The following is a 17260-nucleotide window of genomic DNA, read 5'->3' on the forward strand; positions in this document are numbered from 1 at the left end:
AAGTATATGTCTAAGAAAGCTGAAAGGTTTTTCCTACTCTAGAAAGATAGCAAGAACAATAAGAAAGATAACTTACTGTGTGCCACACACCATGTGTCCTGTATGTACTATACATATATTATTTCACTTAATCTTTATAATGACTTCATATAGTAAGTGCTACTTTTACCACTATTTTAAATATAAAATAACTGAGGCAGGAACAGATTAGACAATTAGGTCAATATCAGATCTGTAGTAGCCTGCAGTGGTACAGGTAAGGACTCCTTTTAATTACAATTCGTTTATTTGGCCTTATTTTTATTTTAGCAAATGATGATACAAGAATAAAATTATTTAGTAGCTGAACACTGAGGAATTAAAATGATATTTTCAGAAGCTCAAGCGTAGGTAAGGATTGTACGCAGTGGTAGTATGCTTGTCGAGCATACACAAGGTCCTGCATTCAATACCCATTATAGAAGAAAAAAAACCTCAATTCAGATGTAATGAACACATTTTAATACAACAGATTTAACATGCATTAACTACCAAACCAAGTGCATCTCTATTCCTTTGTTTAATTCTTGCAATCCATCTTAGATACACATTTACCCTCCTTTTTATTTTATAAGTGAGGAAAGTGATGTTTAATAAGCACAGTTCAAAAAAAGTTCAATGTCCTTTCTGTCACAACATTTATTAAAAATAACTAATAGAAAGATGACTTTCTTATCTAGAAAAATGAATCTAGATCTTAATATAATGTATTCAGACTTCATATCTGGGAATTTTTTAGTCTAGAAAAAAAAAAAGTCTAAGCCAACTATAGTGGTACATGACTGTAGCTCTACCCACAGAAGAGATAGAAGCTGGGAGGGTCCCTTGAGCCCCGGAGGTCAAGGTCAGTTCAGGCAACACTGTAACACACTAGCTCTTAAAAACCTAAAAATTTTGAGCATTTATTAATACCATAATTTATTAGTCATCATTTTTAGTGCTCCATTTAAAAATCACTTATTTCTGAAGGTCATTTATCAAAAATGCAACAGTGTTTAAAACATTTTTAATTTCTATTTTATTGTCAAATATAAAATAGGGGCTGGCATAAAAGGGGTAAAGAAAGAGGTTCCAATATAGCCACAGAACATACGTGATTCCCTACAAAGTGTAAGTCAAATGATCACAAGGAAATGCAGTTAACATTTTAATAACAATGTATGTCAAACGACACTAGATGGTAAGGTCCATAAAGGCAGCAGTCCTACATGTTAATTAGTTTTATTTCTATCTCACAGACTGTTCTTCATACATTGTAATAGGACTGCAATAAAATTATATAGAATGAATATGGAGATCAACTTACAACCTATCAATTACAAACACTGTTTTATCTTTCAGTCCCTTAAGCATAAGAGTAGATTTGTGTCCCCAAGAATAATATCCATGGCCAATAGAAGTGACTCTGGTTTTATAAAAGAATTACCCTTTTTCCCACAAAGGAATGTCAATTCTGTACATGCCTATTTAAGTATGCACAACAATATTCTCTTTAAACACAGATTAGTAAAACAGAAACCACAGAGAGAGATAGAGAAAGAAAACAGACAAAGGATGCCAAAGATTTAACTCAACTAGCTATATGCTGGTGAAAATACAAACATGTGCACAAAGCTGTTCACTATAGTGCTAGCTGTAACAGAGGGAGTGGGGCCTGAAAGGGAAAAAGAACACATGCATTAATAGGTCACTGATGAATAAAATACAATCACATGATGGGAGTAATATGTAACAATGAAAAAGGCACACATACATATACACAGAATAATCTTCAGGACGTATTTTTAATTAAAAGCAGAAAAAGAGTATAGGGTCAATACAATAGTTACACATTTGCCGTTTTAAAAATGCTAGGATACATTTTAAAAGTTTAAATTTTAAATATTCAACTGGTAGAAGGGACAGAGATGAACATAGAAGTTAAGCTTCTTTCAAGAGATTTTGTTTTCTAGACTTTACTTTGGATGTATGTAAATATATTAACTTAAAAGCAAAACTTGTATTTTAAAATATTTAAAAATAATTGTTAATGAAGGTAAAATGAAACAAAGCTTCATAGGGTATAATCACACAAAAAGGAACTACTTGATATTGCTTTTAAACAAAGAAACTTGATTATTCATCTCAAAAAGAATCTAATGGAAGATAAAGAGCTGGAAAAGGACCTTAAATTATTTTCAGCTGGAGGAGGTGGTGCAGGGATTATTACTACAATCAAAGCAAGTGTTAGATAGAATGAATTAGTAACTATAATGCAGTCATTGAAAAATGGGATTTTCAGTGTAAATGAAAGGTAATATAGATGTAAAATTATTAGGATCAAGCAAAAAACCTTTCCATTTCAATTGGAAGTATCAATACAAATTTATGGTGTATCGGAGGGTAAAACAGATACATTGTACTCTTGAAAACATTATCCATGTATTTCCTAGCTCTGCTCACTCAGGAGACACAGGAACAATGTCCTGTAGCAGTTAGTACTTTCAGCTTTCAGACTCAAGTCTCTTAATACCATTTCCCACTAAAAGAACAGCATCTCTTTTAAAAAAAAAACACTGATGCCAAGTGCAGAAGACAACCTGGGTACCTCTCCTTGAATTCAAAACAACTGCTCCACGATTAGTTAAATTGAGTCTTATTTCCATACACTGATGTGTACAGAGCAGGTTACGTCTTTATTGTGTCTTCAATTGGCTCCAAGCAAAACAAGTAAGGCTAGCTGAGTTACTGATATGTAATCCTTAAGACCACTGACAATTTCCTGTGTCTTCCCATCATGTTCTCTATAAAACAGTTCAACATAGCACAGTGACAGAGCCAGACAGCTCCAGGAATGTCAACTGGGTATGAGCCTCAAAATAAGAGACTATGACTTCCCAGGGTACAAAAGATTGTATCAGAAATTGAAGCAACAAGCCTCCTAAATTCATTTATATGCTATCCCAGTCGAGTTATGCAGATTGGTCTTTGTGCATATCTTTCTTCCCGCACACTGCAGAGGTGTTTGCTCTCTGCCTGGCTAGCTTTGCTCATCTTTCTCATGTAATTTCCTGTCATCCTCACTGTCACTCATCCTTGAATCACTCCTTTCTTCATGAGATAATAAATTCTGGGAGAGGCCTTGAATCAAGGCCTTTGTCTGTTTATCTTCACTTGGATCAGACTTAGGACCCCTTGGCTGTCTATATCCTTAAATATGTCTTAGTGTCTTTTTCTCTTGCCACGGGTTGCATTGGAGGTGGTAGACTGAAATTAACTCACTGAAATTCTAGTAATGTTTCTGTAGTATTACAAATACAACTTTCCAGATTGTGAGGTGGACCAGAAAAGGGAGTACAATATATACTATTTGGATTATGATATATAATACTTAGATTACAATACTAAGTCAGAGGAAGAAATGTTTAAGATAAACCTGTAACATTATCTTAAGAGTACAATTAACACAGGGAAGATTCTCTTTGTGAAGCTATCTACCTTATAAATTGCAAAGGGGTAACACTGAAGTATCAACATTTTATAAACCTTAATGAATTAATGAACTTACATAATAGTCATCAGTGGCCATTAACATCACAAAAAAACATTATGTCTTCATTAGGAAGGCAGCCTATACTACTTAATAAGCAATTTTGACTCTGATCAAAAACGTACTTAATTATAAACTATCTAATCAACAATTTATCAGAAACACAGAGGAACATGTTAACCTCATTATGGAAATCTAATCAGCTAACTCCAAACCAAGAAATGACAAGTCAAATAACCTACTTTCTTTAACAACATGTACATGAGGAGGAAAAACATTAAAAGCATACCAATCATACATTATATACAAACCTTAAATGGTCAAACAAAGAAGTTCAAAGAAACTGTAAGACATGTAGAATATAAATATATTTAATGATGCTAACAATACTATAATTGTATTTTTAAAAGGTCCTACCTTCTATATGTGCACTGTAACACGTAGGAAAACAGTATTTGTAATTTGCTTCAAAACAGAAAAAGGAAATATGGAGGGTAGCACATAGGAGACAAACTGGCTATGAGTTAAATGATCATTGAAACTGTAGGACGGGTACATGGAAGTTTATTACTGTATTTTCTGTGCTTTTACAAATGTCTGAAATCAACAATAAAGCCAAATGTTTATAGAGTGACTAAAGATTCTTCAAAAAAGCACCTATGGACAGGAAATCATCTGACGTATGTTAAGTGTTGGCAAACAGAGCTAAAAAAACAGATCCACAAAGAGCTAACTAAATTTGCAGAGTAGATTCAATAGAAATCACTATAACCTCCTCTTTTCCAAGGAGATTTTGCCAATTAAAATGACATTTCTAGCTTCTGACCTACTTTTATAACAAGCATTTTATCTTGATTATCTTGTCGGTTATTTGAATAATTTTTCCTGCTTGTAAGAGGAAGAATAAAACATTTCATTAGGCATCAGATTATTGCAAAAATCATTTAGCATTTATTTCCTCAATTAAAAAGGCCAGGGAGGGCCAGGGATATAGCTCAGTGGCACAGAGCCTGATTGCCAAGTGCAAGGTCCTGAGTTCAGTTCCTGATACCAAAATAAAAGAGAGAGAACAAAATAGTAATACAAATATATTTGAATGTCCTTAACATGTCACATTTTGATGATCTAAGACTTTCTATTACTTCTACTTTAAAGCCCCCTAATGTTTTCACCATGTTAAGCACAGGTCAATAATGCTATATTGTAGACAGAAAAGAAGTCAAACATTAGTGCTATGGAATTAAGAAGGGAAGGGATTTCTGACTTTTCTGAAAGAACATAAGCAAGCTGAAATGTTGGGCCTCAAAATTACATTTTCGGGAACTAATTAAGGGTTTTTCATAAATATGTCACTGGCAATAATAAAAGCTATAATAATGAATAATAAAAGATTTAAACTATCACCCTTTAAAACTAAGAGCTCAAGAATTTCTCTGGATTTAGGGAGTTCAGAGGGATGTAATACTATGGCTGAACTAGAATAAAGTACGTACAGCACACAAAAAAAATTAAAATAAAAATCCTGTATCTCTTTTTCTAGACTTACTGTTAATTTAACCACAATCTCAACCAAATTTTGACAACCCCAAATAACACGATACTGGAATCAGTTTTTAATCCACCACTTAACTCAGTAAGAGTCCTGATCTACCTGCCAAAATAATCTAGCTACCAAAAGTTCTAAAAGAATTTTTATTATTAATGTTCTTGGCTTTAGTATTTATTTTATTTATTATGAAGTTTACAATCGTAATAAGAAGAATTTCAGAACTTGAACCATAAGACACTGAGAGTGATGCCACTTTATTCTCCAGAGTAATTTTTATGAAGGATTAAATTTAAATAATTTAGATACCTGAACTTTACTTAACTCCTAATTTTCAGTGTCATAGTCAATAATGTTTCTACTTTAATGACAATTATGCTACTCCTACCTACTTTGCCATGAGTTCTAGCAAATAAATAAAATGGTATAATATTAGACTATAAATTAAATACATCTATATGCTTATAGTCGCCAAAGTTTAAACCTCAGCTATAGATGCAATGAATATATCTACAAATGAAAATGAAACATTACATATTAGCATGTTTACAACTATGTAATTTTATGTGAGTTTATATTTGTTCCCTTTATTGTTCACACAATAAAGATATTGGTTAAATATAGAGCCAGGGATTTAGTTCAGTGGCACAAGCACCTGCCTGGCAAGTGCAAAGTTGTGAGTCTGATCCCTTGTATCAAAAAACAAATTTTTATTTATACAAAAGAATTTAAGAAAATTTTCTACTTATTTTGCAGTTATTTTCCTGAGTAATAAATGCAAATAATATGGTTAAAAATATAATCAATATTCTCTCTGGCTTACTATATATATTTCTAAAATGGGAAATTGTTACATTTTTACGTACCTTGACATAGATCACAGGGAGCGTCTGTTTGGCTCGACTATAGTGTCTGGCAACTCTGTACACTGTTTCTGGAACGTAGTCCAGCACCAGATTAAGGTAGACCTCATCCTTCTGAAAGAGTTTGTTCAAAAACAGAAATAGATTAGAAACTTGACTTTAAATATTCAAGTTTAAGTAAGTTCTCTATGCATTTATATCTTTGGATTTTTAAAGAAAAATATTTCATTTTAATTATACAAAAAATTACTTTAGAAAATCACCATAACTGGGCTGGGGATTTAGCTCAGTGGCATAAGCGCCTGCCTTGCAAGCAGGCAGTCGTGAGTTTGATCCCCGGTACCGATAAAAAAAAAAGAAAAACACACACACACACACACACACACACACACACACACACACAAAAGAAAATCACCATAACAGGAAAAACAAGTATACCATACCTTATTAATAGCAATTCTACGCTAAAAACACAGCCATTTCAATACCTTTAAGATTACCAGTCATATTCAAACTATTATTTCTGTTACTATCATTTTAGAGTATGTCCTATTATAAAATTTCACATTTTCTAGGCTGAGCATCAATGTCCTTATATGCTATCAGGAGAGGTAGCACAGCAGTTAGGACACTACTGGATTGGGAACTAAGAAAAGGACTTTTAGCCTCAGTTTTGTACCTAACTGGTGTATGCAAGTCACTCTCTTTAGACGTTGGTTTCTTCTACTACAAAATGAAAAGCTGGACTAGAAATTCTTCAAAATGTCCATGATCTCCACAAAAAAGATCTTATAGTTACCAATCGTCTATAATTGGTAGAACAACCACATGTATCCTATAATTAACTGAAATAAAAAGAGTAACTTATAAGGCAATGAAATACCATACTCACAAGCTTATTAAAAGGTCATATACTTAAATATCCATTATGAGTAATCATAACACCAATCCAAATCAAGACAGAGAAAAAAAAAAGAACTCTAACCAAGTCAAAAGAAAAGAACAGAGGCTTCCTTATACCGTGTTCATATAAATCAATATCAGGTAGGCTGAAGAAAACAAAGTTGAGAATCACAACTGGCTCCTGAGTGGGAAAAGCTGTAGTGAAACAAAGTTTCATATTCTCGTAATTTGAAATCATCTTATCTAGCAAACTGAAGTGAAGAGCTTCCATTTCAGTACTTTACTGAGCATGTCAGATAGCTCCACACCAGAGGAAGTATGTTGCAGGTATAAGAGACATCTGAATTGAGCATTAAAGAAGCTACATTGCATTCAGTCATTCCTTCAGAGAGGGTGCAGTTCAGGTTGTCCTGGAAATCACTACGCAGCCTAGACTAGCCTTACACTTGTGCCAATTCTCTTGTCTCAGCCTCTTGAGTGCTGAGATTACAGGCATGTACCACCACACTGGGCAAAAGCAGCATTTTAGGGAGAGAGAAAATTATACTGATGGTCTAAGGTCAAGTAGGGCAGTAGAGGTTCAGTAAACAGTTTGGTGAAACATCATGACATTGACCTCACCACTCTTTCACTATCTCTCACTCTTTCATGTTCTCTTCCACAGGCAATTTAAATTCAATGTTTACCGTCAGTCTCACCCTCTTACCATAAGGTAGCCAAACCTTATGCAATGGCTTGCTACTTGTTTTTCTATAAAATTTTAATGGGAAACAGCTATGCCCATTCAGTTAATATTCTCTATGTATTATGGCTTGTATCTACATGTCCTCGCTCAAGTGGTCATAGGTGGGAGTTTTAAAGGTGGCTGGATTAGGGTCTGTGAATGTGGGTTAAAGGTGTGATACTGGAATTAAGGGTGTTGGTGGCACCGATCAATAGATTGATGGAATCTGAAGTGACAGAAAGAAGGCAGGCTTGCCGCTTCCACGTCTGCTGCTTTCTGCCTGCCATGCCGTGATCTGTTTCTCCTCTGTGAGGCCCTCTGCCACGGCACACTGCCTCTGAGCCAGTTGACTAGGGACTGAAACCTCTAAAAACTATGAGCTAAAATAAACCCTTCCTCCTTTAATTAGTGAGTGTCACATCTTTTGTTCCAGGAAGGAAAAGTAACTACAACACAATGACTGGTTTTGGGCTGCAATGGGAGAGGTTGTGACTGTGATCTACAAAACCAAAAATTACTCTTTTTAATAAGCTTGCAGTTTTTGTAAAACTCAGGTGAAATTCAGCATCCAGCACTCCAAGCCTGAAAACAAAGAGGTAAAAATGTCTACAAGAAACTCACAATTGTGTTGACTGGCCCATTTAAAAAGTAATTATCAAGAAATTTGCCTCACCAATAAACTACACATTTGCCTAGCTTGTTCACTTTCCAGACCAGTACTTCATTTCTTCTGTTCTTTAATATCCCTTTCTTTGCCCATAACCTCTGCCTAAGAACCTTGCTTGCATCACAAAATGTACTTATTCCTACCTTGACCATCCATCTCCATAACCTCTTCCTTCACTTCTGTAATTAAGAGCTAAGTTGACCAAACTCTTTCCTTAAGCAAACATTACATTAAGATACTTACATAAAAAAATAAAAAATAATCTTACTGTGTTTTTTGAGTTATCCTGGGTTCAAAAGTGACCAGATGGAACGTAAGGAAGAAGCAGGAAGCAGTTCGTTTGTTCTTACAAAATCTCTGGTCATAAAACTAAAAAGAACTGGAGTTGATAACTCAAGGAAAAGCAAAAAAAAAAAAAAAAAAAAAAAAAAAAAAGGAAAAGAAAATCCCAACATGGTATCACAAGCAGAAAATTCTATACCTAACTTCATATCACAAGTCAGACAGGAAAACGTAGGTGTAAATCAGTAGTGGTGGTGGTATTTGTAGTTTCAGGTGTTTGAGAGTCTGAGGCAGAAGGCTCACTTAAACCCAGGAGTATGAGCCAACCTGGGCAATATAGTGAATCTCTGTCTCAAAACAAATAAAAAGAAAACCAAAACTAAAACACAGGTGCACTAAAAATTAGTATAAAATTTTCAGATTGTATCTATAAATTCAATATAAAATTTAAATGAATTTCATGTTTAGAATTGAACACCATCCCCAAAATAGCTCATAATGCACATGCAAATATTCCAAAATCTGAAACACTTCTAGTCCAAATCATTTCCTATAAGCGATATTTGATCTGTTTTACATAGAATTCAAGGAATGTGTTAGCACAGATGTCAAAGCTATTTTCTTGTAAACTACTATACAATTGCAAGGTGATCTTAATAAACCATTTGACAAGGTTAATCATGATATATTCATGAACAACCTGGAGATGTATGTATATAGCACTAGATTACAATTTATTTCAAAAAATTTATTTCATCTCTTAAGTATAGTAAATATAACGGTGTAGGTAAACAGTGCAATGTAATAAAGGGCATTGGCAGGTACGGCAAGGGTGGGAGGGAGAAAAGGAGGAAGGATAGAAGGAAGGGAAGGGAAAGAGATGGAGGAAGAGGGAAGGGTGGGGGAAATGGATAGATGGACGGACAGATGCATGGACCAGATTGCACCAACTAAAACAAACTAGGAAACATATCTGACAGTTTCTAAGCTTTGATTTCAACACAACTGCCTAGGACTGACACAAATATAGGAAGAATGCCTTAAAATGGAAGACTGAATTAGAATTTTATAAAACTCTAAATTAAAATCAAAGTATCGATTTTTATTTTACATTTATTATACAGAATGAGAGTACTGACACATTTCAATAACAAAATTGGTGGTAATATATTTGGAAATTAAATGATAGGGAAACTAGAAAGAACTGAAAAGAAATCAACTTGAGATACTGCTAATAAAAAATGCAAATTTAGCATGTTGCAGAAATGGGCACAGACCAATAAAGATAATTCTATTCTAAATGAACAGGTCAGGTCTCATTTGAAGTACTGATGATATCCCTATTCAGGCAGCGTATTTTATTCATAATACTAGCAAAGCAGAATACATCAAAAGAAGGCTAACAAAATGGTATGTGCTGTAGGTTCAATATTCTAATTTACTTTACTAGGAGAAATATGGGGGTTCAAACACATGTTATTATGAAATTAAATGTTTTAAATAGCCATGGGAATAATCTCTAAGGGGAAAGAGCTCAACGACAGGAAATGTTTATATACACAAAAATTAGTATTTTTACAATTTCAAAATGTTTTATTTGGAGTTCTTACAAACGATAATTCAGGTGGCCTGGGACACTAATATTTCAAGAAAAGAAGATCATGATTCAGTATTTCAGCACTTAAAATTTTCTGAAACATCTGATATGTGCTTTCTTCTTAATGCACTCTGTCTTATAGTGCCTGACTGAATTTTGGAAAATTCACAGATAAGTTGTAAATTTTAAAAGTCAAATGCAGCACACAAAGAGTATGATTTCAGATGTAGGTGTGAAAACACTTAGTTCACTAACATAATCACAAAGCAACAACCTCAAAGAGCTGTTACTAGGTTTCCAAAACTGGCTAACAGGATCTTTGAATAGAATCTTCTATTATACCAGACAGATCTTATTTGTAAGCTCCAAAAAATTACATGATGGATCATTTAGGCCACATGTTTCACAATGGCTTTTTCTTAATTATGAGTATTATCACTATTCTCTAATCAGTGACCACCATTCCTTTATGAACTCCACATTAGAAGTATACACGAAAAAATTTAAGTGACAAACTTTTGATCTCACCTAACAACTCAACAGCAAGAATAACTTCATTGCATCTCTTATCCCTACCTGACTTATGAGGTCAAGAAAACAGAATGGCTTGAGGCTACAGTTTTAAAGAGAACCAAGATACATCATCCTAAAAGTCTCAAAGGATGCCAAGCAATGTATCGAGCCATAATGAAATATTTAACACAGCACCAGGGAGGCCGGATCCTCCTTTGAGTTTGGTCAGGATATTTTAGCTGGCAAAAACTTCAAAACAATTTTCTTTCCTTTGATGGGTGTAGCAGACTGGCAAGTAAAAGGAAATAATATAATAAAGGTGTACGGATTAGTTTTTTGCTTGGGAAGTTGGAGGACAAATGGGAAAAGGGAGGGAAGCACTAAAAAAATACAATGAGTAAGGCTAGCTTTGTCTTGTCATATCTTAAAACAAAATAACATCAAAAGTTTCTTGTTAATGACATGACAAAAAGTACTGATCTATTTTTTCAGAAAAGTACTGACTTCCTGGAAATCAGTAAGAAAGCATCAATATTCTAACAGGAAAACTAGAAAGGGCCATGACTAGATGGTCAGACAAATGGGCAATAAAATTAGAGAAAGATGCACAATTTTATTCATAATTAAAGAAATTTAATAAAACCACACATTAAACTGTAATTTTTCACCTATCAAACAGGACAGGAAAATTCAATCTGTAAAAACTAAATATTAGAAGATTAAAGCCCAACATGCACAACACGATCCTGGTGAAAGCCCATATTCACACCTTACAGGAAGGCAACAGGTTAACATACTCAAAAATGAACACATACAGACCCCTAAATTCAATGCCATTACCATGAATTAAATCTATTAAACAATTATGTGTAGATATGCATACAAAACATGACTGCATCTAGCAAGGAAATAAAATGATGCACATATGACTTACAGTGCTAGAAAATGGATTACATGCTCAAAACAAAAAGTTCATAGTAATGGAAATATATTAAAAACTGGCTTAAGAGCTACCAATGGCTAAAGCAAAAGAAATCTGATGAGTCTACCAATTGATATGAATAAATGACTAAAATGATCAATAAATAGGGAAGTACTGTCTCATGCAAAATTTAAAAACTCAAGAGTAATTTATGTGGCTATGACACCATGAGGGAAATAGAGGTACAGGCCCATAACTTCCCCTTCTAGCTGTAAGCCTCACACAGTGACTTCCTTCCAAAGAATGCAGTCTGGAAAGGGGAGGGAAAGCAAGGCCCTGCTCCTTTTCCCTCCTGCCATATCTCCATGCTAAGGAAGCTCCAGGTTAGCCAGAAAAACCAGGATCACCACAGCTTCCAATCTAGGGTTGTGGTGGAATCCCAGAAAAAATAAGTGGCTGTTACCCTTTCTTAAATACTCTGCAGATGCAGTTTATACTCTTGGAGCAAGAGAACTGTTTCCCTATCTTCACCCAAATCCCACAAGACAGACAGACTGTAACTCCAGACATAGTAGGCCCTGCGAGTCTCAACTCCAACTGGCTTAAAGGGTAAAACTGATGTTATAGAAATTTTAGGGAAAAACAATTGTATACCAACAAATAAGATACCTTAGATAAATGAATGAAAGAAGAAACAGAATTTAAATAAACTGATTATAAGCAAAGAAATTGAATTAATAATTTAAAACTTCTCATAAAATGTACCTAAGTATGTTTAGATGGTTTCACTGGAAAGCTATCTGGCAACAGATAAACATGATTATACATCATGACAAAGTAAAATTAATCAGAGAAATGTAGCTTTAACAGTCAAAAACCAGTTTACAGTAGTCCTTCCTTATCTTAGTTAACACTTTCCATGGTTATAGTCAAAAGCAGCTGAAAATGTTACATAAAAAATAACTTCTAAATTGAGAATTATTCTCAATTCTAAGAAAGTGTCACAGGATGAAATCTCACTCTATCGCACTCAGGATATGAATCATCTCTTTGTCTTTGTCCACAATGTCTAAGCAACATACTACACCTGACCATTAGTCAACTAGTAATTGTCTCAGAGATCAAGTTAACTATCCAAGTACAGTGGTACTACGGTTTATTTACATAATTTGAGGAACTTGATTGTAGTCACATCTGTCCCTCGATGTGGAGTTTGCCAATGGAAGCAAAATCTGCTAAATATTTTTGTGAACCAAATTGTTTGCAAACAGAAACATTTGTGAACCAAGGTACTATTGTTATAGTACTTGTGTAAAAGGGTTATGTTACAATGTCTACATCATTGACCTCATTTTATCTCATGTAAACAATGTATTATATCTCACAGAAACTATCATCACAAGAAGATGATTTACCAATCATTTACTATCATCACAAGAAGAGGAGTACAAAAAGATTTTAAGAGAGAAGGAGGGAGGGAGGAAGTATAAGGCAGAACAGGAAAGAAATTCACGTAACTTTTTATTTATATTGTTATAACTTAAATTTTATTTGTACTGTTAATTATCTTACTGTAATTTGTAAACTAAACTTTTCATAGGTATGTAAACATTGAAAAAAGAATAGCTTGGTTTGAAACTACAGTCTTAGGCATCTATTAGGACTCTTGGAGCACGTTTCATATGGATAAGGAAAAATTACACTTTGTAACATATCATACTAATAAAGAATAAATGACAAAAATATCATAATTATCTCAACAGTCACAGAAAAATAACTTCACAAATACCATTTCATTATAAAAACATGGCTTCAACAAACTAGGAATATAAGGTAACTGTCCCAAGTGATAAATGAAATCTGTGAAAGATTAGAAGCTATCATCATAAAGATAAAAATCTAGCTTTCCCTTAAAATTGAGAACAAACACTAAGAATTGTGCCTTAATTTCTTCTAGTCAACATCCGTTGCTAGCCAGAGTAGTACGAAAAAAGACATAAAAGGCCTCCAAAACACAAAGTATTGATAAAAGAATCAAGATGTAGCATATATGCACCGAAGAACAGAGTCCCAAATCATTAAGGCAAACACTGACAAAACCAAAAGGACAAATCGTTTCTGCGAAAGCTGGAAACTTTAATACGACACTTTCAATAATAGGTAAAATATCAAGATAGAAGACCAATAAAGAAATAAAGGACTCAGACAACATTATAAAGACCAACTGAACCATTACTGATATATAAACTACACTCATACTAAAACAAGAAACATATTCCTCTAACATGCACTGGGTATGACCCACAAAAGATTGTGTGTCAAGAAAACAATCCCCCCCCCCCAATTTTATTTTTGCTTTCACTTTTATTAGTTCACGTTTATAGTGTATGATGATTACATTTATTGTGGGGAGCTGGTGCATGTATGACACATCTGAATTCTTACTTTATCCGCTTCCCTTCCCATTCTCAAAAGAGCTATCCTCCTTTTTTCTATTATTTATCTAGCTCTTAACTTATTTATACTTTGGTCCTCTGATATGAGAAGACATGCAATATTTAAGCTTGTATGTTTGATTTAACTTAACATTATGGTCTCAAGGTGCATCCATTTTCTTACAAATTGAACTCAGACTCATCCTTTTAAAAGCCAAAATAGCACTCTAGTGTGTATAAATACATATTCTTCATCCATTCGTCTGTTGAAGAACATTTAGGCAGCTTCCAAGATTTAGCTATAATGAGTTGTACAGCCATAAATGAGTAATATAGTATCTTTAACTTTTTGGGAAGATAACTAGAAGAAGGGCTTAGCTGGGTTTAAGTGGAATTTCTATTTTTAGTTTTTTGAGACTCTCCATACTAATTTCCACAGTAGTTGTAATAGATTATATTCCTACAAACAATGGAGATGCCTTTTTCCCCAATGCCTCTCCAGCACTTGTTATATGATTTCTTTTTATTTTGTTACTTGATTTTCTGATGGTAGCCACTTCTTCTGCATTAAGAGAAAATTTCAGTGTTATTTTAACTTGCATTTCCCTAATAACCAGATGATAACAGTTTTTCATGTATTTACTGGCCATTTGTAATACTTCATCTGCAAAGTGTCTGTTCATTTCAGTCACTCATTTTTTGATTGTGCCTTTTATTTAAGGAGTTCTAATTTTTTTGAGTTCTTTATATATTTCATATATTAGTCCTCTGTCCAAGGAATAGTGGGCAATTTTCCCCCCACTCTGTAGGTTGTCTCTCATTTTATTGAGTTATCTTTGTTGTGCAGAAGATTCTGAACTGACAATAGTCTCATTTGTTGATTCTTGTTGTTATTTCTTGTGCATTTGAGGTTCTGATCAGAAAGCCCTTGACTATGCCTATGGCTTCAAGGGTTTTACTGATTTTATCATTCAGAAGATTATTTCCATTTTAGTATTTAGATCTTTGAATCTTTTTTATTTTAGAGCATGGTGAGAGATATGAGTCTAGATTCAACTGCTGGCATGTGGATAGTCAGTTTTACCAGCACCATTTATTAAAGAGTCTATCTTTCCTTCAGTATGTTTTTGGTTGCTTTGTGAAAGATCAGATAGCTGAATGTGCCTGGGTTTTTTTCTGTCTCCTCATTGTGTCTTACTGATTCACGTATCTGTTTTGTCACAGTACCATGCTGCCTTTTATCACTATAACTTTGTAATATAACTTGACATCTAAGATTGTGATGCCTACTGTTTTGCTCTCATTGCTCAGGATTGCTTTTGTTGCTCTGCATTTCTTCTGGTTTCATATTAAGTTTAGGACTGTTTTCTCTAGTTTTGTGAGAAATGCTGGTGATATGCATGAAATTTGTGTATCAGTTTTTGAAGTGCAGGCATTTTGACAACTGTTTCTGCCTATCCAGGAACACATATTGTCTTTCCATTTTTCTGCTGTATTATTTGAGCTGCTTTTCCAGAGTACTGTAGAAGAATGCTACAAAGGCCTTTGACTACTTAGGTTAATTCCTATGTATTTAATTTTTCTTGATGTTACTGTGAATGGTATTGTTTTTCTGTGTTTTACACAGTAAGTTCATTACTGGTATACAACAATACCACAAATTTTTATGTTGATTTTATGTCCAGCTACATTGCTGTATTTGGTTATTAATTTAGGAGTCTTGTTGGAATTTTGGGGATCTTCTATATAAAGGATTATGTCTGCATCTCTTATTTATTTGTCTTGCCTAATTGCTCTGACTAAGGTTTCGAGTGCTACAATCAATACGAGTGGTCAAGGTCAGGTATAGTGGACAGCCTTGTCTTTTCCCTGATTTTAGATAGAAAGCTTTCTGCTTTTTCTCTTATTTAATATGTTAGCAGTAGATTTGTTGTAAACGGCTTTAATCAGATTGAGATAAGGTCCTTCCATGTCTATTTTCTTTATGACTTTTATCATGAATGAATGTTGGATTTTGTCAGTAAACTTAAAAAGTCTGAAATCATAGGAAGAATGTTCTCTGGCTATATATGGTTTCTATCTAGATGTCCTCCTAAATTTTCATTGATCACAGGCAGCACCTTCGAGAGTCGACTGGATTGTATGGGCATTATAGCTAACTAGCAGTTAAAAAGTGGGCAGTGGGAAGGTTATATCTTCCTTTCCAGTTGCTCTTTTAGCTTTCTACTTTGTCTGCCATGAAGTCCACCATGCCATATCACACTACCTTGGAGCCAAAATCCTCCTTTGTTGTAGTTCGGGGACTGGATATTGTACTTCATCAGACCACGAATAAAACAGATCGCAATAAAAATTAACTATCAGCTACATAAAGAAGACTAGAGAATTCACAACTGTATAGAAATTAACTCTCTTTAGACCCAGTAAGTCATAGATCAAATAAAACAGTTCAGTCTTAATAAAAGTTAGAGAATATTTAAGATGAATCTAGAAAAGGAAAAAACTAAGCTTTAAAAGCCATCAGGAAGAGCGAGATAATAAAAATATTTAAGCAGAGGTACAAAATACAGAGAATCAACAAAATCAGCAGTTGAGTTTTGTTTCAATGGATAAAATTGACACATTTTTAGACTGACAAATTAGAAAAGACCTCTAAATCAGCAAAAATGAAAGGACATTACTCCTTTTTATTTTATAAAAGTATGCATTTTACAAACTACTATGCTAATATATTACATAATCTACATTATAATCTGGACACATTTCTATAAGGACAAATATTATTCAAGATGAAATAGTCAATAATCAAAAACGTACCAACAAAGCAAAGTCCAGGACCTGATGGCTCCACTGTTAAGTTTTACCAAACATTTAAAAAAGAAATTAACAACAATTTACAACTGTTTTCTTAAAACAAAAAAGGAAGACAGGCATTATACCCTGTAGTGTCAGCTACTCAGGAGGCTAACACAGGAGAAATGGCTGGACCCAAGAGTTTGACACAAGCCTGAACAACATAGTGATGGTCCATCTCAAAAAAAGAAAGGAGAGAGGAAGAGAAGGAGCAAAAGTACTTTTTAGTCAGTTAAGGTTAGTATTATCCTGATACCAAATCAGACAAAGATGCTGTAAGAAAATAAAAGTACATAACAATATGCTTTATAAAAAAGAAAATCAATATAACATGTCATCATTAAAAAAATGAAGTAAACCAGGCATGGTAGCATATGCTTGTAATCC

The 17260-nt window shown here is 33.9% G+C and overlaps 1 protein-coding gene across 2 annotated transcripts in view; it reads right to left on the bottom strand.

Annotated features, from left to right (window-relative positions):
- Nucleotides 1-17260, bottom strand: part of Gsk3b (glycogen synthase kinase 3 beta) — a 185246-nt gene that overhangs the window by 65694 nt on the left and 102292 nt on the right. For both annotated transcript variants that reach the window (XM_063225026.1, XM_063225024.1), the window contains exon 4: nucleotides 5981-6091. In XM_063225026.1, the coding sequence (XP_063081096.1) occupies nucleotides 5981-6091 (111 nt within the window). The remainder of the gene's footprint in view (nucleotides 1-5980; nucleotides 6092-17260) is intronic.

The sequence above is a fragment of the Cavia porcellus genome, unplaced genomic scaffold, assembly GCF_034190915.1.
Source record: "Cavia porcellus strain 051 isolate PalLab524CR breed Dunkin Hartley unplaced genomic scaffold, mCavPor4.1 scaffold_15, whole genome shotgun sequence".
Lineage (NCBI taxonomy): Eukaryota > Metazoa > Chordata > Mammalia > Rodentia > Caviidae > Cavia > Cavia porcellus.